At 42.2% G+C, this 22,930-nt stretch overlaps 1 protein-coding gene across 1 annotated transcript; it reads right to left on the bottom strand.

The window, feature by feature from the left end:
- Nucleotides 1-16,973: 16,973 nt before the first annotated feature.
- Nucleotides 16,974-22,456, bottom strand: USP51 (ubiquitin specific peptidase 51). Its single transcript, XM_030807476.1, has 2 exons — nucleotides 22,129-22,456; nucleotides 16,974-21,336 (listed from the first exon to the last, which is right to left on the bottom strand). Exon 2 carries the CDS (start codon nucleotides 21,285-21,287, stop codon nucleotides 19,152-19,154), a length of 2,136 nt encoding a protein of 711 aa, XP_030663336.1. The 5' UTR covers nucleotides 21,288-21,336; nucleotides 22,129-22,456; the 3' UTR covers nucleotides 16,974-19,151.
- Nucleotides 22,457-22,930: the final 474 nt, after the last annotated feature.

Raw genomic sequence — 22,930 nt, 5'->3', positions numbered from 1 at the left:
AAGAACACGGATGGAAGGAGTTGTCTTTTGGATTTCTTAATCAATCATAATTTACTTTTAAAAGGCACCGCTTTGCTGTTGTTGCTGAAGAACAAATGTACAAATTATTTATAAAATAACATGCACCCTTGGTAAGAATGTTGAAGGCGGCCTGCTTGAGATTTTCTTACCTATAGGAAACCAGGTGACGGAAGGTATGAACTGTCTCATATGTGAGCTTGGTAGAGAAAGTAATTGAGATCCAGAGAGACTTAGGAATCAGAAGCATGGGCTCATGTCTTTGCCAAAGTCAGCGCCATTTTCAAGACAATAGTAATATAACACAGGAATCTTGCACGACTTAGAAACTTCTGTTTAGGGGATCCTCTGTCTCTGGGGATCCATTACACCGGGGCAGGAGGTGGCAATCTTACCAGAGTGCCCCACCAAATATCACGCCTGTGTTCACTGCTGCACTAATGGTAAGGTACAGAGTGCTAAGTGAGGAAAGTTCAGAAAAGTGTGTGATTTTCTGTGTGTTTGGGGGGGGGGCATGCAGTAGTGTTTGTGCAAGTGTGTGTGTGAGTGTGTGTGTGTGTGTGTGTGTGTGTAAAGGCAAATCTTGTGGAGATAGGATGGCCTCTTACTGGAAAGGGGAGATGAGAAGTTGTCCCATTACACATTAACTACGTTTTAAAGCCAAATGTAGAGGAAAGTGATCTGAAAGAGGTTTTATCCTTACTTTTTAATTTTTTTGTCTTTTATAAAACATACCACATTAGCACATTATAATGATTTTTGGAAACAAAGAAACACAAAAGTCACCTATTATCTCACCATCACAAATTCCCACTGTACACATTGCAATACATGCAACCCCCCTCTTCTATGTATATTTTAGGTGGCTAAGATAATACCATAAATAGGTTTTATGTCTTGTATATTTTTTTACTTGACTTCATCTTGATTTGTGAACGTAGGCATGTGAGTCCTCATGAAGATATAAAAATTCAATCACATTTGCCCACACATTGAACAAATTGCAGTTTTCACAATGATACAATTAGATGTAATCAGAACTGGCCCTGAAAATCGAGAGCATTTGATCTCCACAGGCCTGATTGGCTCTAATGGCAGATGGAAGGAGCCTCAAGTCTCTCATTCACTGTCAAACTGTGAGGTGGGGCCTGACAGGAGCAGTGTAGGAAAAGGTGGTTTAAGGTCGCCACCCAACACGGGAGTCATTTGCCCTTTCTACCATGCAGCTCACACAAAGTGGATCAACCACTGCTCCTGGGCACACAAACTGGTTTCTAAAAAAACAGAGCTTCAGTAGGACAAATCCCAGTGGAGAATCAGGAAAGCAACTGAGAGCTGAAGAGAATCTACCCTGGTGTCCAGAACGCCTTCCACCCCTAAAAGAGGGCCGGCAGAGGAAAGAAACCTGGAGAGCACACACAAATGAGGATGGTATTCACAATAACTTACAAAGGGTATGGTAATATCAATCAATACATAAATCAGTATATCAATGAAATATTGAAACGGGTTCTTTATATCCCCTCAATAAGTGATTTCTGACAAAACTATGTAACACATGATTAAATTTGTAGCTTAACAGCTGATTTCTCTTAAAATGCTTATACATTGCTTGATAGAATTTCCAAACTCCGTTTTTTTTGTTTTTGTTTGTTTGTTTGTTTGTTTTTGTTTTTGTTATTCGAGAATGAGTCTCGATCTGTCACCCAGGCTGGAATGCAGTGGCACAGACCCGGCTCATGGCAACCTCTGCCTCCTGAGTTCAAGCGATTCTCCTGCCTCAGCCTCCCAAGTAGCTGGGATTACAGGCATGTGCCACCACACCCGGCTAATTTTTTGTAGTTTTGTAGTAGAGACGGGGTTTCACCATGTTGGCCAGGCTGGTCTCGAACTCCTGACCTCAGGTGATACACCTGCTCGGCCTCCCAAAGTGCTAGGATTACAGGCGTGAGTCACCACGCCCGGCCAGAACTTCCAAACTCTTTTGCAGCTGCGGTGATATAAGGAGCTGACTGGGTCCAGGGAGTCTTCACACTTTCATTATTTCAATTTCTAGCTTTTCAGAATGTTGCTTCTTTCCACAGGTTACTTGAAGTAAGATGGTAAACAAAGTTTATTGAGAAAAGACTTTCAAATATTTGCTTTATATCCTTTATGGCACCAGCCGGAGATAATTGAACATGATGACTTGTCCCCAAAGTAAAACATTTGCAAAATTATCTGAATCGTTGGCTAAAATTTCAGACTTTCTTCCCAGCATTCCATGGTCAACGCCTTTCAAATTCGAATACATGTTCATCTGAGTATTTTTGCATTAACCTCCTTCTCTCAACCCATTCTTATGGCTACACACAGCATGTACCCATAAGGTTTGGTACATGATTTCAGATGAGATTTCTCCCAAACCTCACATTTTAGATAAATTTCACTAGGCTTTCCGCTGAAATGGTTGAAGTTGACTATCCTGACATGAGCACTGAGATTCCTGTGTCCTGGAAACCTCTCTGAGGGACATGCAAAGACACAGGTTTCACAGATGGGTGTAGAAATTTGGGGTGGGAGGAGGGACAGGCTTCTTACAAGTGGCCCTCAATATAGGGGCTGAAAGTAACCCTGTTTTTAGTGTGAAATGGACACCGCACAGATTATCCACTTTCCATGTTTCCATAGTTGTTTTTGTTGTTGTTGTTGTTGTTTTCTTTTTCTTTTTTCTTTTTTCTTTTTTTTTTTTTTTTTTTTTTGAGACGGAGTCTCGCACCGTCGCCGGAGCTGGAATGCAATGGCGTGATCTCGGCTCACTGCAACCTCCGCCTCCCAGGTTCAAGCGATTCTCTTGCCTCAGCCTCCCGAGTAGCTGGGATTACAGGGCCCTGCCACCATGCCCAGATAATCTTTTGTATCTTTAGTAGAGATGGGGTTTCACTATGTTGGCCAGGCTAGTCTCGAACTCCTGACCTCATGATTCGCCCGCCTCGGTCTCCCAAAGTGCTGGGATTACAGGTGTGAGGCACCGTGCCCGGCCTCCATGGTTGCTTTTATGCCCTCACTGCTGATATTGGCAACTATGATTTGGGGCCCCCAATAATGGATTACACATGGTGACATTCTGATGTGAATTTAGTGCGCAACTTAAGCATGTTGTATTCCTGAGCTTTAGCACTCTGTCTGTGGATCAACAGTTGTGACTTGAATTGCGATAGTGCTGGTTTAACTTTTAACGTGAATACAGTGAATTCACTGTACATTGTGAGTACAGATCTAAGAATTCACATCATGAAAACGAGAATGATGACAGTACCACTGCCAGCATGACCAAAAAAAAAAAAAAAAATACAGACAAAGTATTGTGTTATTTTAGTGACAGATGGAAGAACACATAAGACTGGACTAGGGAGGTAAATGACAAAACCAGAAAACACTACACAAAATGCAGAAATAATTTGGGGTCAGGTATGGTGGAGAAGGGGATGTGAAAGCAACCAAAAGACTCCCAAAAAAGTCAGCAATGTCCCATTGAAAACGGAGGCTGCTGAATTATTGTAGGCATACCACACTGACCCCACACACAGTGTGCTTCCATTTCCTTGATTGCTCTATGAAGCTGAGTGAAGTTACATTCAGAGTTTGCAACAAACATGTTCTGTACATGAATAAGAGAAAGTTTGATCACAGATGTGTTGGGACCTTAGAATGCATGTAGAGCTTATTCTGTCAGATCTTACCAACTATCATGCTTGCTAGAGTGTGTCAAGTGATGTGTCCATCCAATGGCAATGACCAAAACATCTCCCCCAAGCTCTTACGTAATTCGATTCGGAAAATGCAGTTGCAAATAGTCTTCTTGATTCCTGTGAAGATTTTAATGAAACCGCAGACACATAGAGCAAAAGATTGCTGATATCTTCCCAAATACAAACTCAGCTTTGCTCATCGATCTGCATAGTGGAAAGACAGAGCAAATGTACAATTTGGCAGAATCCATCCAGCCTACAAACTTCCTATCAAAGAAAATGAAACGCTCTTACCTGTTAAATGTGCCGCACACCATGTACTCAACACTGATGAGAAGAAAAGTGTGATTTGCTTACCTGTGATTTTGAGACCTATATAGTGAAGGTTTGTTGCCACTTTTTAGTTTCCTCAAACATGCGGAAGTAAGTAATGAGGTTTGACAGAGACATGGGACTATAAGATGTCTGTCATTGCTGCCAACCATGGAAAAGATGTTAAGATGTCCAGCTGCCCATAAAATCATATTTTCAAAGTGTGAGACAAGAAGAATGTCTTTCTCTTATTTGGAAATGTGCTGAAGATAGGAATAAAGAAAAGGATTACAGTAAAATGGAGACGAGAGATACAGTAAAGCAGAAATGTATATGCCATTTCTCCAAAACTGTGTGAAGGTCCTTGAAGAGGCCATAAAGAGCTTAAGAACCTATCAACGGACTGCCCCTGAATTGTTCCATGTTATGTGTAGGTTGCAATGAAAACTGACATGGCAAAAAAAAAAAAAAAAACACTTTTTTTTTTTGGCAAAAAGACTGCTTGAGAAATCAAGAGAAAAAAGTCACTAGCAAAAGCCTTCCACATCAAACAGGACTTTCTCAACTTCTTTGCTAATAATTTAACTTATAGGAAATCCAACTTCAACAATGCAAGTTCAAATTACCCTTGACCTTTAAAAACCTTTTTCCCGAAAAAGAGCGATGTAACATACGATGACATCCAGTGTGCTTCAGAGTGTTTAAGAATTATGGACACTTTAGCCATGAACAGTCTATCGGAGGAATCACTGATACAAAGGACCCGATTGACTAACAAAGCAAGCCTTATGTATAGAAAGGAAATGCACATTTCTGGAAACCTGGAAATCGACTTCTACAATCTAAAACCTACTGTAGGTAGAAGTAAAATCCATGCTCAAACGCTTTTGTTGAGAGGATATTTAGTTCAATGTCATTACATTGGACTGATGCCAGGAGGCACTCTAATGTGGCCTTGGGAAGAGGAGAACTGGATATGTTTAAGTAAATTGTAAGTCTGGTGGAGTGCTGATTAGCCACTGCAAAAAAGAAAAGAAAAAAGGAAGTTCTAACATGGCGGGCAGTTCAGAGAAGAGTTATGACAGAAAAAATAAAAATATCTTACTATGTTGGGTGACAGAATGAAACAAGCCAGTGGGTTTTTTTTTTTTTAATGTGGGTAAATATCTGTGTGGTTATTACTGCTGTTTCTGCATATGCCTTTTAAAAAGTCTTCTGGTTGTGTATGATAAAAAGTAATAATATAGCCAACAAAATTTTAAAATCCAGTAAGAATTTTTCTAAAAAGAGTTACCATAAATTGCCGTGTCAAAAGACAGAAAGGAACATTATGCTATACCGTTATATTTTTCACATCTATTGTGTAAATAGTCCATTTATTTACTAGTATTTGGCACTGTAAACTAGTCCCATTGTCACCTTGTTTAAACAATGGCATTTATGAAACCAAAGAAAGAAATACGGAGTGATATGTAATTGTAAGTGAACTCTTATTTTTCTTATTTTATGTTAAAGGAATAATGCACACATGTACTACTGATTATGACACAATGCTTTCTTGTCTCCAGTGGATATATCCAAGGTTGATGTTCTAAAATTTTGGTCACCCCAACCTTCGTTTTGTGATTTGTAAGATTTCTAGAAGGTTGCCTTCTCATTTCAGTAGACAGGTATCACAGGCAAGACTGAATTTGAATGGCAAAGACACAGCCATCATTTTGTTTCTTTATGAAGTTTCATTAATATTTCATGGCCCAAGGGATTTTTCATTATACAGAAGATATTTCTCAAAATTCTGATATTTTATGAGCATTTTTTCATTTGCTCTTTGAACACTGAGATAAAGTATTTTTGAGTTTTCTGATTTCACATGCATGATGGCATGGAACTGATATATGCTGATCGTTTAATTTCTTCATCGTCAATGACAGGACATTTTACTTATTTGAAGCACGAACATAACGGAACACAACTGTCGGTCTTTGAAATGTCTGTGTTTCGCAATTTCAACTTTTAGATCTGACATTTGAGGGCCATTTGCATCCAACATTGAAGTCACTTGCAAACACAGTACACTCTAGTTGGAGAGAGGGATGTTGTGTCTGAGTGCAGAGGTTCAATCCTGACTCTACTATCTATTAGCTGTATGACATTATTTCACCTCATCTGTAAGATGAGGATGGTAATAGTAAGCACCTCTTCCAACTATTTTTTCACTTAGTCGACAGACCATTCTGAAAGTTTGCTGTGCTTCTAATAGGAACCAAGGATATTGCAATAAGCAAAAAAGAAAAACTGCCTTCCCTTGGGCCACTTTGATCCTATTGGAGGAGACATCACATGCACATATATTATAAAGTGGGAAATAAAGTCAAATAAAATGAACAAAGGGAAACAAAATGCCCTTTATTCCCTGAGATGGTGGGTTGGGGAAGGCCTCTCTGGGTGATATTTGAGCAGAAACCTGAATGAAGGCAAGGCAAGTCATAGGGAAACACAGTTCCAGGTAAAGGAATGTGTGAAAAGATCCTGAGAGGAAAATCGTTGAGAAGGAGCAAAGAGGTTACATATATTTCGCCTTCACTATGTGTCAGGCTCTGCCCTATGCACTTGCTATTTCTGTAGCTATTCAATTCTGTCCACATCTCTCAACGATAGGTGGTACTAGTATAATCAGCCTGGTTTTACCAACGAAGAATTCAAGAAACACTGGGGAAGCTCTACAGGACATTGGTCTGGGCAAAGTAATAATTCTTGAGTAATAACCCACAAGCGCAGGCAACCAACGCAGAAATGAACAAATGCGATCGCATCTAGTTAAATAGCTTCTGCACAGCAAAGGATACAATCAACAAAGTGAAGCGACAGCCCACAGAATGGGAGAAAACATTTGCAAACTGTCCACCTGACAAAGGATGAATAACCAGAATATCTAAGGAGCTCAAATGACTCAATACAAAAAAGTCTAATAATCTGATTAAAATATGGGCAAAAGATCTGAATAGACATTTCTCAAAAGAAGACATGCAAATGGCAAACAGGTATGTGAAAAGGTGCTCGACGTCACTGACCATCAGAGAAATGCAGATCAAAACTACAATGAGACATCATCTCACCCCAGTTAAAATGGCTTTTATTCAAAAGGCAGGCAATAAGGAACGCCTGCGAGGGTGTGGAGAACAGGGAACCCTGGAGCACTGGAGGGTGTGGAGAAAAGGTAACCCTCGAGCACTGTTGGTGGGAATGTGAATTAATACAGCCACCATGGAGAACAGTTTGGAGGTTCCTCAAACAACTAAAATTAGAACTATCATATGATCCAGCAATCCCACTGCTAGGTATATACCCAAAAGAAAGGAAATCACTGTATTGAAGAGATGTCTGCACTCCCATCTTTATTGCAGCTCTATTCACAGTAGCCAAGATTGGGAGGCAACCTAAGTGTCCATCAACAGACAAATGGATAAAGAAAATGTGGTACATATGCACAGTGGAGTACTATTCTGCCATAAAAAGAATGAGATCCTCTCACTTGCAACAACATGGATGGAACTGCAGGACATTATGTTAAGTGAAGTAGAATGATGGTAACCAGACGCTGGGAAAAGCGGGGGCTGGGGAAGTGGACATGGTTAATGAGTACAAAAATATAGTTATGTAGAAAGAATAGATCTGGTATTTCGGGCTGACTTATTTATTTATTTTTTTCAGACAGAGTCTCACTCCCTCACCCAGGCTGGAGTGCAGTGTCGCGATCTCGCCCCTCACTGCAACTTCCGCCTCCTGCATTCAAGCGATTCTCATGCCTCAGCCTCCCGAGTAGCTGGAAATTACAGGCCTGCGCCACCACACCAGGCTAATTTTTGTATTTTTAGTAGAGACGGGGTTTCGCCATGATGGCCAGGCTGGTCTCGAGCTCCTGGCCTCAAGTGTTCTGTCCGCCTTGGCCTCCCAAAGTGCTGGGCTTACAGGCGTGAGCCACCACGCCTGGCCCAGATCTGGTATTCGATACCACAACAGTGTGATTACAATCAACAATAATTAATTGTACATTTAAAAAGAACTAAAAGTATAATTGGAATGTTTGTAACACAAATAAGTGATCAATGTTAGAGGTGATGGATACCCCATTTATCCTGATGTGATTATTACACATCATTATGCCTGTATCAAAATATCTCCTGTACCCCATAAATATGTACAGCTACTATGTACCCATAAAAGTTAAAAATAAAAATTTAACATTTCTGTTCTTTAAAAATTATTATAAAGAGAATGAGAAGACAACCAAAGACTGGGGGAAAATATTTGCAAATCATATCTCTCATAAAGCACTTTTATCCTTTCATTCCTAGTTTTCGAATATTTTTGTTAAGTTTTAGTTAGGAATGTAGATTAAATTTGGAAAAATACCTTTTTTTTCTGAATCTGTTGAGATGATCACTTTGTTCTGTTAATGTCATGAATGAATTAGATTCATTCCTGAATGTTGAACTAGCCTTGTAATTTTTAATGAATATCACTTCATCGTTATATAATATCCTTTTATAGCTTGCTTGATTCAATTTGCTAATATTTTATTGAGAATTTTTGGATCTTAGTTCATGAGGGACATTGGTCTTTTCTGGTAATAAAAGACCAATGTCTTTTATTGGTCTTTTATCTATGTCAGGTTTGGCTCTTCCTTCTTTGACTCCGTGGGTAATTTAGAAATGTGATTTTTTAAGCACCATGTAATGGAGACTTTTCTATGTATCTAAATATTATTGATTTCTAATCGGTTGTGAACAGAGGATGTACTCTGTATGATTTTCTTCCTTTGGAATTAGTTAAAACTTGTGTTATGGTCCTAGAATATAGTGTATCTTAGGGTTGGCAAAGTATGCCCTGTGAGCTGGCAGCTTGTTATTGTCAATTAAGGTTTTTTTTTTATACGGTCACACCCATTTATTTATACATTATTTATGGATGCTTTTATACTAAAACATCAGAGTTGAGTAGTTTACAAGACCTAAAATATTTACTATTTTTCTCTCTAAGAAAAAGTTTCCCAATTCCTGTGTCTTACTGAATACTAAGCACATTTCAAAAGATGTGTACAGTCAGCCCTCCATATCTGCAGGTTACACATTTGTGGATTCAACCGTCAATTGAAAATATTTTAAAACATAAAATAGAAATAAAAATGACAATACAATAATAAAAAGTAATAATACAAATTTAAAAATACAGCATAACCATACTCACATAATCGTATTAGGTATTATAAGTTGTCTAGAGATGATTTAAAGTACACGGGAGTATGTGCATAGGTTATATGCAAATACTATATACCATTTTATATAAGAGACCTGAGCATCCAAGGATCTTGGTATTCATGGGAGTCCTGGAGCCAATCCCCTGCAGATACTCAAGGAAGACTGTATTTTATGGTGTATATTAGTGGTGTATTTTATAACTATCGATTACCAGAAGTTGGTTCACCGTGTTGTTTAGTCTTCTATATCTTTATTGACTTATGGCCTTTTGTTTCATGAATTATTGAAATAGCAGTGTTAAAACATCCAACTGTGATTGTGGGTTTTCTATTTTTTTCTTTAATTCTGTCAGTTTTAAGTGTTAATACATTTATGAGTTTGAAATAATGCTCTTTGTTTTTGTATCACTCTTTCTTCATAAATAGAGCATACCAAAGTTTTGTGGGAAAAATGAAAGAGAAAAGAGCACACGATATGCACTTAATAAATGATCTGTAATTCTTTGGCCCACTAAGCAGGCAAAGTGCTCAGGGCATCGAGAAGCAAGCCTAGTCAGAGCTTGGAATTCAGAGGTCTGTGCATGTGTGTGGGGAAAAGAGCTGCGTCTTTGTTTTCGCCCACCTCTAACTTAAAGTGATCCTGTCCTAAAACTATGAGCCTAGGCATGAAACTCCACTGATAGTAGTACTACATGTGACTGTGTCGCCAATAAAAATTTTGGTATCACATTACACTTCTTTTACATTTCTCAGAGTATCACTTATGCTCAGCACTACTTTGAACTTATGGTAGTTATTATACCCATCTTGTGATAGTTATGTAAGGTTTAATAAAAAAAATTTCCTCATATCACAATATCTTTCTAAAAGTACAAAATGCCATCTCCATACAATGCATTTTTATAATCCCCTGTATTCAGTTATATATATTTATATTAAAAATATCATTGTCTTAAGGGATCCACCGGCTGTACCAGGATATCAAAGGGATCCAAGGCACCGAAAGGCTGAGGATCCCTACTGTGATGGTTAATATTAGGTGTCAACTTGATTGGACTGAATTGAAGGACGCCTAGATAGCTGATAAAGTATTGTTCCTGGATGCATCTGTGAGGGTGTTGTCAGAGGAGACTGACGTTTGAGTCTGTGGATCGGGAGAGGAAGACTCATCCTCAGTGTGGATGGGCACCATCCAATCGGCTGCCAGCACGGGTAAGGCAGGGCAGATGGAAGTAGGTGGGACAAGCTGGCTTGCTGAGTCTTCTGGCTTTCATCCTTCTCCCGTGCTGGATGCTTCCTTCTGTTCCTCCTGCCCTTGGACATCAGACTCCAGGTTCTTTAGCCTTTGGACTCTTGGACTTACACCAGTGGTTTGCAGGGGGGCTCTCGGGCCTTGGGACACAGACTGAAGGCTACACTGTTGGCTTCTCTACGTTTGAGGCTTTTGGATTCAGACTGAGTCACTATTGGCTGCTTTCTTCCCCAGCTTGCAGACGGCCTACCATGGGACTTCGCCTTGTGATCATTTGAGCCAATTCTCCCTGATAAACTCCTTTTCATATATATACATATACGTGTGTGTGTGTGTGTGTGTGTGTGTGTGTGTGTGTGTGTGTGTGTGTAGGATACATATACCTATTAGTTCTGTCCCTCTGGAGAACCCCAACTAAAACACCTACTCTAGGGGATGTTTTGAAATGAACATCCAAGGGCAAAGGGAAGGCAATAGACTAACAGGCCAGATGTTTTCACATATATAATCTCATATGCACTGACAATACAGAGGCTTCTGTGGTTGAAGTGCTGGAGCCCAAAAAAGCAGAAAGTGAAGCTGAGGTTGGACCTACTCAGGGGTGGGCGGGGGGGAGTTGGAGTAAGTTGGGCAGTTTCCATTTTAACCAAGAGACCACAGGGAGTCACCGTGGGTCTGTGGGCAGGAGAGGGCACACTCCAGTGGTGTCTGAGGCTGTTGCTTCAGAAGGTCGGAGGCAGACCAGCTACAAGCTGGTGCGCAGGCAGAAAAGGAACAGAAGAGGGGATCCATCCAGTGACGGGGCAGGGGCAGGAGGCTGGGCAGACAAATGTGGGACCCAAAGGACTGGAACCCAGTCCATGGCACCCTCCCTGCAGCCCTAGTCAGGGGCAGGTAATGGCTCCAAGTCTGCCCTTTGGGATGCTGGCCTCTGAGAAGCGAGGTCATTGAGGGGAAGAGGCCCAGGTTGGGAGAAAGAAGGCTGTGTGAGGCTTCAGGGGTCCAGTTTTCAAGGTACTGAGTGAGCTACCAGGAGCACAGAGGCAGGCTTTTTCCCAATCCTGCTCTTTCATACACCACCCCACTCCCAAAGGACACTGCCACACCTGCCACAGCTAGAATCTGTAAGAGACGCCAACATAACACAGTCCTGGGAAACCAGCTCCATCAGACATGGCTCCTGCTACCAAGGCCAGAGTGCCTTGACCTGGGCTTCTTTACACATTATCCCACAGTAGTGGTTCTCAAAGTGCCATCTCCATGCCAGCAGCATCCGCATCAGCTGGTACAGCGTTAGAAACCTAAATTATTGGGCCTCACCCAACCCACTGAACTGGGAACTTTGGGAGTGGGGTCTAGCAGTCTGTTAAGTCCACCAGAAGGTTAGACGCAGCTTCATTTTGGAGGAACCAGTGAACTCCAGAAAGGCCTAAACCATGCAGACCCATTCATTTTCATTTTGACTGTAGTGACCCATCACGCTGTTCTGAGGTTTTCCTACAGGACAATTGTCGATGAAGAAATCGTTTGTTTGGTCACGATAGCGTGTGGGCCGATTTAAAGGCGTGTCTAGCTCAATAACAACTGTTTTCAGAAACTTTTTGAAGCACTGTAACAATCCCACCTCCCAAATGTTAAGTTGTTGATTACGAGTGGTTTTTAGGCCTTTATTAACTAACATTAATCTTCACAGCACATTCCTGTGCATTTCCCGATGTGGACCTCAGGCAGGGACTCTGACTTACTTGCTTTTGTGCCCAGTTTTGTTTGGCTGTATATTCATAGTGCCCAGTGCAGCAGTAGGTGCTCTTTACATATCTGCTGAATCAATCAATCTAGGTAGGGCTGGCATTCTCATGATTCTGATTTTGCACAGCAGAAAGCGAAGGCTCAGAAGACAGAAGTATTTATAAATTGTGCCCTGCCTCCCTGCCTGCATAAAGGGTGCAGGGCTGTCTCAGAGCAGCTGGGATCCAAGCCACAGGTGGCACAGCTAGCAAATGACTGACTCAGCATTTCCTTCTAGGTCTGCTAACCCAGAGAGGAGCAACTCTTTGCTTAGCTGTGGCTGAGAAAATGCCCTTCCCTAGGGGAGAAAAAACACGTTTTCCTGCACAAGCCAGTCTATAATTCCAAAGCATTTTCCCTCCAGGTGCCTGTATTGTGACTGAGATTTGGAAGTTTTTTTAGCTCCTTTTTTACCGGACACCTGTTTTCTTTGTGGAGGCCTCTTTATGTAGCCCTATCCCTACTGACAAAGGGGCAGGGATAGAAGAGTCAGGCATTGGGGCTGCGGTCTAATCCGAATGATATGACCCCTTTATAATCTGTGGACACTGTCTTGGTAGTGCTTCTGTGCTCTGAGTACCCCTTCTCTCTTGATTTGGGAGATATGAGAAGGCCTCTTGGAGGAGGCAACACTTGACCTGGGTGTATAGGAGAGCAAAACCAGGGTGGAGAATAGATCCTTAGAGGTTGGTCTAGACCAGGGCAGCTTCTGTGGATGCAGCACAGCCTGGTGGTTAACATTCAGTCTTTGGGACCCAGCTCTGTGTCTTAGTTACTATTTATTTTGGAAAAAATATTCAAGTTCTCCGAGTCTCATATTCTTTATCAAGTATAGCCAACAGTAAGACACACCCCACTGGGAGAGCCCTGCCTGATGAGGATTTCCTCAGGTAACAATCCCATGTAATGTGCTGGAAAATATGCTTCCAGAGAGCTAGCACTTCTTATCTATTATGGACATGTGTGGGTCAAAGACAGTATTTGGACACTGACACGTGAGACAAGAGATACGACTATTTTTTCTTTTTAGCTTCAACCATATGTAGATAGCAAGCATTTTGCTATCCACCAAATGCTTTACAAAGACTGTTAGCTTTAGTCTCCTCTACAATCCTGGGAGGGCTTTGCACAAGATCCTGTCACTGGCCCAGTGTCGCCAGTTAATAAATGGCAAATCTGGGATGTGATTTCAGCTCAAGTCTTTCTGGTGCCTCAGTCATCTTCTGCCTAGTTAGGCCTCACCACAGGTACCTCATCATAAAGAAGTAGAAATCATAGACCAGTCAGTTTAATTCTCTATTAAAGGGTTGGTGAGAAAGAGGGTTCAAATTGTAAGACTGCATATAGAATACAGGTGTGTCTTTAAGGAGACTCTTCTAAAAACAGATCAATTTAGTGCATGGTTAGATTCTGGATAAGACCTCACTGGCATACAAAAAGTATTTTCTACACCTGTCCTTAGATACCAACTTCTCTGATACATTTAAAACATGATACAGTTTTTAAAAATTTGATTTTCTGTGCAATTCCTTCCTCAACTCCACTTGCTCCACCTCTAGCTGCAGTCCCTTTCTCAGATTTGGCATACCCTCCTGGTATAAGGGAAGGGGAAACTGCTCCTAAATAGTAGCCAACATGGCAACATTATGATCTGGATTTTTTGGGAAAGCTTTAACTTCAAATATGCTGTGATTGTTGTTCCGTTATCTGCAAATATCATATATCTCTTTACTAAATGGAATAAAGTAGTAAAACAAGGAATTTTGAAAAAATAAGTCATTTTAACTTAAGCAAAAGTAGTTTCAACAGAGTGGTGCAAGCAGAAACCAGAATGCAGGGAACTAAAGATGGAGCAGGAGGTAAGTGAAAATAATGTATGAAAAAAACACATGTGAAAGAATTTGGCAGTAAAAGGAAGGGGAGCAAAGGTAATGTATTTTTCTTTTAAACATGATCCCCAAATCTGGATTTTAAAACAAACTCTTGGGTTTCTTCTGGGGATAATATACACTCTGGAGAAGTATTGGGATTTGGAGACTTTTTTTATCTCTTACAGGGATGATGGGACAACATTTTTGAGGAACTACCATAGAAAATCTAGGATGTCTAGTTGCTGGATTTTATCTGTCTAGTGAAAACATGGCTGTTACTGGAATAGAGGGAAGTGTGTAGGAGTAAGGCCTTCTGGCTGTTAGGAATGGATGAGAAGAAGGAGGCTAGTGGGTGCAGCTTCAGAAAAGAAGCAGTATTCCTTTTCCTTTGAAATGACAGTGAAGGCATGGAGGATGGATGGAAACTTAAGTGTGTAGATGTGAGTAAATCAGGCATTCTTATGAGATTTTTGATTTCAGAAGAATAGGACATGAAGTCACCTGCTGAAGCTGAGGCTTAGAGTATAGAATGGAATGTCTTCATTTATTCATTCATATATTCATTCAGCTAGCATGTTAAGTACTGCCATAAACTGTGGTAGGCCTGTGGGATTTATAAACACATAGGTCTGGCCCTAGCCTGGAGTAGCCACTACTGTGTGTTTGAAAGAGAATCAAGGTAAAGGAAATGAAAGCAATTCAGAAACAACAGAAGCTGTACATTGCAAATCAGTATTGGACCACTTGGGTAAGGTCCCAATAGGTAAGTCCCTCCCCAGGCTCGTTGGAGGAGCTGGTGTTGTGGGCATTTTGGGAGGATCTGAGGGAGAGGGGTGATAAAAGTGACACTCAAAGTGATGGCTATGGTGTTGAAGTTAGAAAAGAAGTCTTGTATGGTTAAAGAGCTGATGGTTTTACAGACAGCAAAAACATGAGATCTTACAGTCAGGTCTTGGGGCTCAGCCTGGCATATAGCATTGAGTGAGGCTATATGTCTTATATTGGGGGTAATATTTTGGCTTCATCCATCATGATTATCCTTAGGAAAGTCATTTAGCCTGATCTATCTGAATCAGCCATTTCCACAGAAACAAATACCCCTGTAGCATGGGCAACTTTGTGTAGTTGATAGGTTACTCTCTCCTTGCAGGTTACCTGCATCCAGATTTGTCAGAAGCTGCCTTCTGTACCATGCTGGTTTATCCTGTCTTCCATAGCAAAATCAGGAAAAGCAAAAATATACATATTTGAATTATCTATACTGGATTATGATGGGACATTCATGGGCTTTGGGGACCTGCATTTGAATACTGGCTTCACTGATTAGAACAGTAGAGTGAACTTAAGCAAATCACTTTTCTATTCTGATTTTCACTTTCCCAGTTTGTGAAATATGTTCATTAATGATTGTCTCCCAGAACTATGAGGACCCAGGACCCAGTGAGATAATAAAGGTAAAGCAGTTAACACAGTGCCTGATTTAAATCTGTACTCATATAACATTATTGCCTTTTTTTCCCTTTTATTTGGAATAAGCATTTCATTGCTGTAAGGTTTGAAGTCTAACACAGGTCAGTGGCTGAGCTGAAACTTGCTTCTTAAAGATGTACAGGGACCCACTACAGTTTCTTAATTTTAAAAGATGAAGTTCATCCAAGGTCACTCCTCCTTCCCTTTTCTCTCTCATGCTTTGTGTTCTTAGGAACTGATGCTCCACTAATCATATAGCTTGGTTAGTATGTTCAAGACTCTTGGCTGCAAATGACAGGATCCCAACTGACAACTAGCTTAAGCAAAACAAAGGACTCTATTGGCTCAGATAGCTGGGAACTTTGGCACTTCTGGCACAGCTGGATACACAAGTTTCAAACGATGTTCCCTGGGCTCTTTCTCCCAATCTCCAGTTCTTTCTGGTTTTCTCTTTGTGTTACAGATATTGACCTCTCAAAGTCCCAGAATCACGTTATCATAGCATAGTGACTACAGCTTGGGGGTGGGGTCAGGAGGGAGACACGTTTTTTCTTCCAATGTCCATATACCTTCAATTTAGCAACAGACTACTGGTAGAGGGACAGCAGAATTGAGAACTCTAATCTGGCCCAGCCTGAGTGATGTGCTCACTTGGGGAGGGGTGACAGAGGCAGGAAAAAGTGATCAGTAGCCCCAATAGGCCCACAAAGAATGGTGGGAAAATGAGGGTGCTAAGCAGAAAAATAAACTACAGCTCTTCAATAAACACAGTCACCAGACATCACTCCCTTGTAGTAGAGTGATGATGTGCAGTGTGATGAAGAACACTGTGCAGTGATGAGGTACTGCTGTCTCACAGGGAAGGTAAACTAAGTGGTAAACCCTAGAGAGGTGTAGTACACAGTTGTGAGACACTGCTGCTGAGGGACACTGTGATGAGGGGCAGTGTGGCCACACACATGCCAGAGAGCTCAGCCTCACCTTCAGCTGCTGCTCCTCATCCCCACCCAGTCTTCCATGACTGCCAACTTCCAGGCCTGTGCTCTTTTCTCTGCACTGTACCTGGGCCTCCCTCCACACACCTGGCTATTTCTCACTGAGCACCTTTCTTAAGCCAGCCCCTGCAGCTGAGTGCTTTTCATACCCTGCTTTGGAATAAAATACAATACTGATCACACTGTATTATAGCACTGGGCATTTAATGGCAGCCTGATGGATGAAGGGGTGAGAAAACATTAATGACAAGGTGAATAGAGCAAAAAACTGAACTCGTCTTCACATTTAACAAATATTTATTAACACAGAAATGAATAAGGCTTGGCCCCCTGTTCTTAGATGCTCAGTGCAGAGGGGCAGACAATCACAAAGCTACAATAAAATCACAGTAGAATAAGTACTATCACCGAGGTATGGACAAAGTACTTTGGAGGCACAGTGAGAGGAATAAAGAGGGCGAGGGAGGAACAATTTTCTCATTTATACCTGCCTAGAGCATTCAGGGAAGACTCCAGAGAAGTCATCTGTGAGTTGGGTCTTGAAGGAGGGGTAAAAGCCACCAGGTGAATAGTCAAAGAAGGAGCCCTGCAGGCTGGGGCTCAGAGATGTAGGTAAGGCCAGGTAAGTGAGGGGTTCAGGGAACTAGGCATGAGTGACAAAAAGAGGAAATAAAGAGGGAATAAAGAATGAGCAGAAGGACTGCAAGCACAAACCCATAGCTCTACTGTGGAAATTAAAGGTCTTGTTTCCCCTTGGAGGGGGAAGAGGGAAAAAGGAAGGTGGGAGGGCCTCAGATATGGGTTCCCTGCCACTTCCTCAATCAGGCCATGGGGCTCAAATACTAAACCCAGAGCTTTACAGCTGTGATCTAACTTCTCTAAGCCACCAAATTATCAAGAGCCCCTTTTCAGAAGCTAAGAATTTGTATGAATAATGCAGTTCTAAATGGGAAAGTCCCTAATGTTTTCATTTTTCTCAGATGAATTGATTCTGCCTAGGAAGTAATTCGACTTCCTTCAGGATATGAGATGGGGCATGGAATCTCAAGAGGGGAAGGTGGGTTAGTTAGTGTTTAGGCCTTGCAGCCATTTCACAATTGGATGGTAAGATAATGATTAAAATGTCTATTTTCTTCTGCAAAGTATATTGATATATCAACATAAAGCTCAAAAATATATATGTATATACTCACACACCGCTGTCTTGTTATTCCTGTCTCCTCCATTTATTTCTTTCATACCCATCTGTATTTTAATATGCTTAAATAAAAAAATAGAACTTCTTCAACTTTCAATTTTAATAATTTTTTTCTACTTGAATCTTTTACATTTTTTCACTTGTCAATTTTTATGTAACTGTTTTTCTTTTTAAAAGCTCAAATTTTTAAATCTTTATTTAAACATTTAAAGTTTTCATTTAAATCTCTTGAACTTATCTAAGGTTCTTTTTATTTTACGAGTCTCTATTTTCTTCCTATATTTTTTCAATTTTTGTCTTTAAACACATTTTGTCTTTTTGTCTTGAATTATTCTAAACTTTCCTCTTTTAAAGCTTTTCTCTAAAATCTGAATTGCATTCCATTCTGTATTTTTGAAAATTTATTTCTTAATCATTATAGAAGTAATTTTGTTAACACTTTTTAAATATGTATATTTTATACTTTAATTTTGAAATATCTATTTATATTATTTTCCTTCATTTGAAACTTTTAAGATGTTCCTTTGCTTCTAGCTTTAATTTTTAACAGTATTTTCTTCCTTTTTTTGGTAAACTTTCATTTTTAACCTTGTTCCTTGTTTATTTTACATTTTTAAACTTTAAGAATTTTCTTTGCTTTTAATTTTTAAAATTCTGAAACTTCTTTAAATTAAAAAATTATTTTTAACTTTTAAAATATTTCTTTTAAAAATAACAACTTAAATTTTTTCCAACACTTAAAAATGGTTTTTTCTTTTAAAACCTTAAAAATGATTTTTTCCTTTTTAAATGTTTTTCTTTTAAAGCTCTTTAAACTTTATTTTAAAATATTATTTTTCTTTCAAACTATTTGGCTGGTCAGCCACAGCTGGAACACCAATTGTGAAGTTTTTGCTGATAAAGGAATACTCCCTGACTTCACAAGATATTTCTGTAGAAACAAATGACATATAGTAGCATCAGAACACCTCTACTCCCGTTGTCCCCACCTAAAGCATTCTTTCCATTTCATTATGCTTTATGTGACCGTTTTCAACCTCTTCTCCCTCTCCCCATTTCTTAAGGTTGAATGGTCACTGGTTAGTATTCATTTTTTTCTTCTGACAGACCCACGGGCCATGCTAAAATAGGTTCTTTACATCAAGATACTAGCTGTCATATAGGTGTTATTATCATTGTCCATTCCAAGTAGGTCTGTGTGTCACTTCAAAATCCTTGCCTAATCATTTACTTTTTTTTCAGTGAGTGGTCTGGTAAGACTAGTCTTTCTCTAGACCCTGTTTGTGATAGAACAGTAAATACCCTTCACTGTAGAGTAAGTCCTCAATGGTAGCCTTGGTGATGATGGCATCATCACAGCTGAACCACTGGTCCTTTTGTTGCCGGATAAAGCTGGTATAGTGGCCACTTTCCAAAGTTCCATGGTGATTAATCACTGCAAACAAGGAATACTTATTCTCATTGGGCACACAATCTGTTGGTGGCTGGCCTTCTTTCATTCTGCTGTCTTTAGTAGAGGCCAAAAACGGAGTCATGTCCAGCTCCAAGGGAAAGGAGATAAAGGTATTAATCTTTCGCCTCTGTTTGCCTACATGCTCAAACCGCTTGAGATGAAAACAAGCCACAATGGGTAATTTTTTCATTGTGAGCTGTTTAGTAGACTCCTGGTAGCTTTGGCAACTATTGCATTTGATTTTGGCACTGCTTCCTAGGTGCTCTGGCCTTGTAAACCACTGTAGGCAGTCTGTAAGTGAGGGGATTCCTGGTATGTGGTCATCCCTGCTCACTGTGCTGTCAGCCCTCTCTGGGTTCTGGGAATCGAATGTGGCACAAGAGCCAGGCAAGTCCAAACTGATGTCCCAGCATGGGTCTATGGTGGTAGAAACACTATGGCAGGCTTGACATGTGACATCTGATTGCAGGCCACCTGTAAAGATTTGGTCTATGATGCAGTTACAGCAGTTGGGGTTATTGGCCTCCTGCCCACCACTATCATCTTTGCTGTGTCTATGTAGCACGTCTAATATTGCAATAAGGAACTCATGGGCATCCTGCTGCCTGTACCCTGCTAAATGTTCTGCATGGATCCATATCAGATGCAGTAACTTATAGGGAATGTGAGGAGTTCGGCTCCCAGAGTACATAGCATGAAAAAGCGAAGACATTTCACAGACCAGACACAAGCTGGGGCTTGTCATTATACATTTGTGCTTGTCAGAGAGGAAGAAATCTTTCAGTAGAGGAATATGGGTAAGTGCCTGGACAATACAATTCATAAAACAAGTGTTCCCAAGATTGATTAGCCCTCTCAGGCCTACAGTATAGACTGACTTTTTTCTTCTCTTTTTCTTGGGTTTCACCAATTTTGGCTCCTGTTCCTTTGTCTCACAGGTTGATTGCTTGTCTTCAAACCCTGATGTCATAAACTGTTGATGAGAAACATCTGTTGAGGTGGAAGTTAATAATCTCAAAATTTTTTCTTTTGTTTCTTTGGCAATCTGTTCTATGTCTTTGTCATATACATAATCCTTACACATGAAGCAATATATGACCCCATGATAAAGGTCTACAGCTAAATGGTGCTGCTTTGTTTCTGCATGTTTGTGAATATGTTTCTCAGTGAAGCAGCCAAAAAAGACACAGGAGAGACAAGAGTGGAGTCTGTTCATATGGGTACTACATACGTGACAGATGCATGACTTTGCTTTACGTTTCCTAGTCTCTGGGGTCCCACTCCAAACGAAACGCTGGTAGATCAACCTCAGGTTCTTCTGCCAGTTCTTACCTACTTTAAAGCTCTCCACATGAGAGCAGCCTGTGGGACCCTGACCAAACTCGACCTCCAGCAACCAGTCCCCTAAGCCGCCAGGATCCCCCGACCCGTCTAGGTCACCAGAGCAGCTTCTCCGTGTCTGAGGCCTGGACCCAGGCCTGGATCTGCGCCGGGATCCACGCCAGGCCCTCGGCCGCGGTGTGGGTGGGGGCGGGGGTGGCGGCGGGGGCGGGGGCCGGGCTGGAGGCGGGGGTGGGGCCGAGAGCCCAGGCTGGCTGCGGGAGCGGGCCCGGGGCTGGGGCCGAGGGCGGGGCTTGCGGCGCGGGCAAACGGGCGAGGAGCTGCTGTGACAGCGAAGGGGGATTGAAGGGAGCACCTTCTCGTCGCCGCCGCTGCTGCTCCACGTCAAGTTCTCCTCCGGCGCGGGCTCCCGCTCCTGTAATGGCTCCAGCTTCATCTCCTCAGCTTCCCGTCTCGAAGACGCCTTCGTAGCCCCCGCCGCCGCCTCCTCCATTTTCCCCGCCTTCTCAACCGCCTCCTCAAGAGAGGCTCCTCCCCCACCTCCGGAGATCCAGCGGGCCCCAGAGCCGGAGGGCAAAGAAGTTTCTCGAACCTGGGCCATCAGCTCACTACCCGACCTGAGGAGCAAGGCGTTTGGAAACGAGCTGCGACTGTAGATGAAACGAGACAGAGACTTCTGTGAATGATCTGCCCAGCGTCATGGCCGCGGTGCGCAGTTAGCGCCCCCAGGACCCCTCCCATCGGCCCTTGAGCTCAGCCCGCGGCTTCTGTCGGCTCCACCCACTCAACTGAGAGGCCCCTGGAGCTGATGGGGAGACCGAGGCGGTTACCTGCTTTAAAGGCGATCAGATCATGCAGGGGCCAGGGGACTGGGAACAGAAGGCTAGCGAGCGGTGGGGGTGGGGAACGGCCTGAGCTTTAGGACAGAAAGGATGGAAACTTCTTTAAAAAAGGCGCCACCCTCTGACTGCTTTTTTTGCGCCCTGCGCAGCCTCGCTTTGGTGCAGCTTCCTCTGACGTTCTTTCCCTGTATCCTAAAAAACACTTGGGTCAACATTTTCTCTCCAAAATGGCTGAAAGGACGCACTTTTGGAAAATGAACTCACAGGAAGAAAGTGTCCCTCTGCTTCTACCTTACCTATACTTCTGTGACCCGGTGTGTTCCACTCTAAGCCGTTGCCCCTCAGCGCACTTTCGGTCCGCCCAGCTCTTGCGCCCTCTCACGCTTTTTCGCGCTTGTGCTCTCACACCCCTTTTCTTGCTTCTGCGACTTCAATTCCTATGATTTCTCCTAGAATTCGGATTACTACTCCCTCCCTTCAGGCATTTGCCACCTCTATGGCCACCACTATCCTCGCGCGACCCCCGAAGTCCCCGCTCCCTTTTCCCTCCTGCCCCCGCAACACCCCCAGCCCGGCAGTTTGTTTAAAGGTCTGGGTTACCTTGGGCCCCAGGCGCGTGATACAGAACGTCAGCAACTGCTGCTGTCCAGGCGCTCCTCAGCCAGCCTTCTCTCCTGACCTCTCCTCAGGGCTGGTCACAAGGGGGCCGCCCCCTGGCCCCTCCCCTCTCGACGTGCGGCCCCCAACCCCGGATTCTGCCCTCCTGCAGTGATGAATGGCACCGCTGTCCCGCGCAGGCAGGCAAACCTCTTCCTGAAACAGACTCTACTGGAGGCAACAGCAGCAACAGATTCTACAGAAAGCCCCTGAAATGGAGGCTCAGGCCTCACCTAGCTCCAGGCCCGCACTCCACAGAAAAAAAGATTCACCCGGCGTGGGGGTGGGGGCTTCCAGAGATGGCAACCCTCTGGCAGGGATCCCTCAGGATCCTGTCAGAGTCTGGTCTCTGGGAGTTGACTGAGGGAGGGAGGGAGGGAGAGAGAGAGAGAAAGAGAGAGAGAGAGATTATCCCAGAATGTGCAGGGGAGGAAGCATAAGCAAGGGTTCAGGCTCAGAGAGACCTGAGCCCAGGCACATGCTTGCTGTCTGACCTCGGATAAAACATTTAACTTCTCTGAGCCTTAGTTGTGTCAATTTTTAAAGAGAAATTGAAATAATAGCCCTAGCCCAATGTGAACACTAAGTCATAGTATATATCAAGTAAAAGACCTTTTTGGCAAGCTGTATCTTTCACACTTCTTTTTTCAGTCGCCACCTGAAAATCAGCATAGAGAACAACTCCTGATGCAGAGTAGAAGAGAATGCCTTTCTCTTTCAAAGCTCTCTCAAAGTTATGGCTCAG

The sequence above is a fragment of the Nomascus leucogenys genome, chromosome X (genome assembly GCF_006542625.1).
Source record: "Nomascus leucogenys isolate Asia chromosome X, Asia_NLE_v1, whole genome shotgun sequence".
Lineage (NCBI taxonomy): Eukaryota > Metazoa > Chordata > Mammalia > Primates > Hylobatidae > Nomascus > Nomascus leucogenys.
Note: the sequence above shows the minus strand (reverse complement) of the source record. Positions and strands in the feature narration are given on the sequence as shown.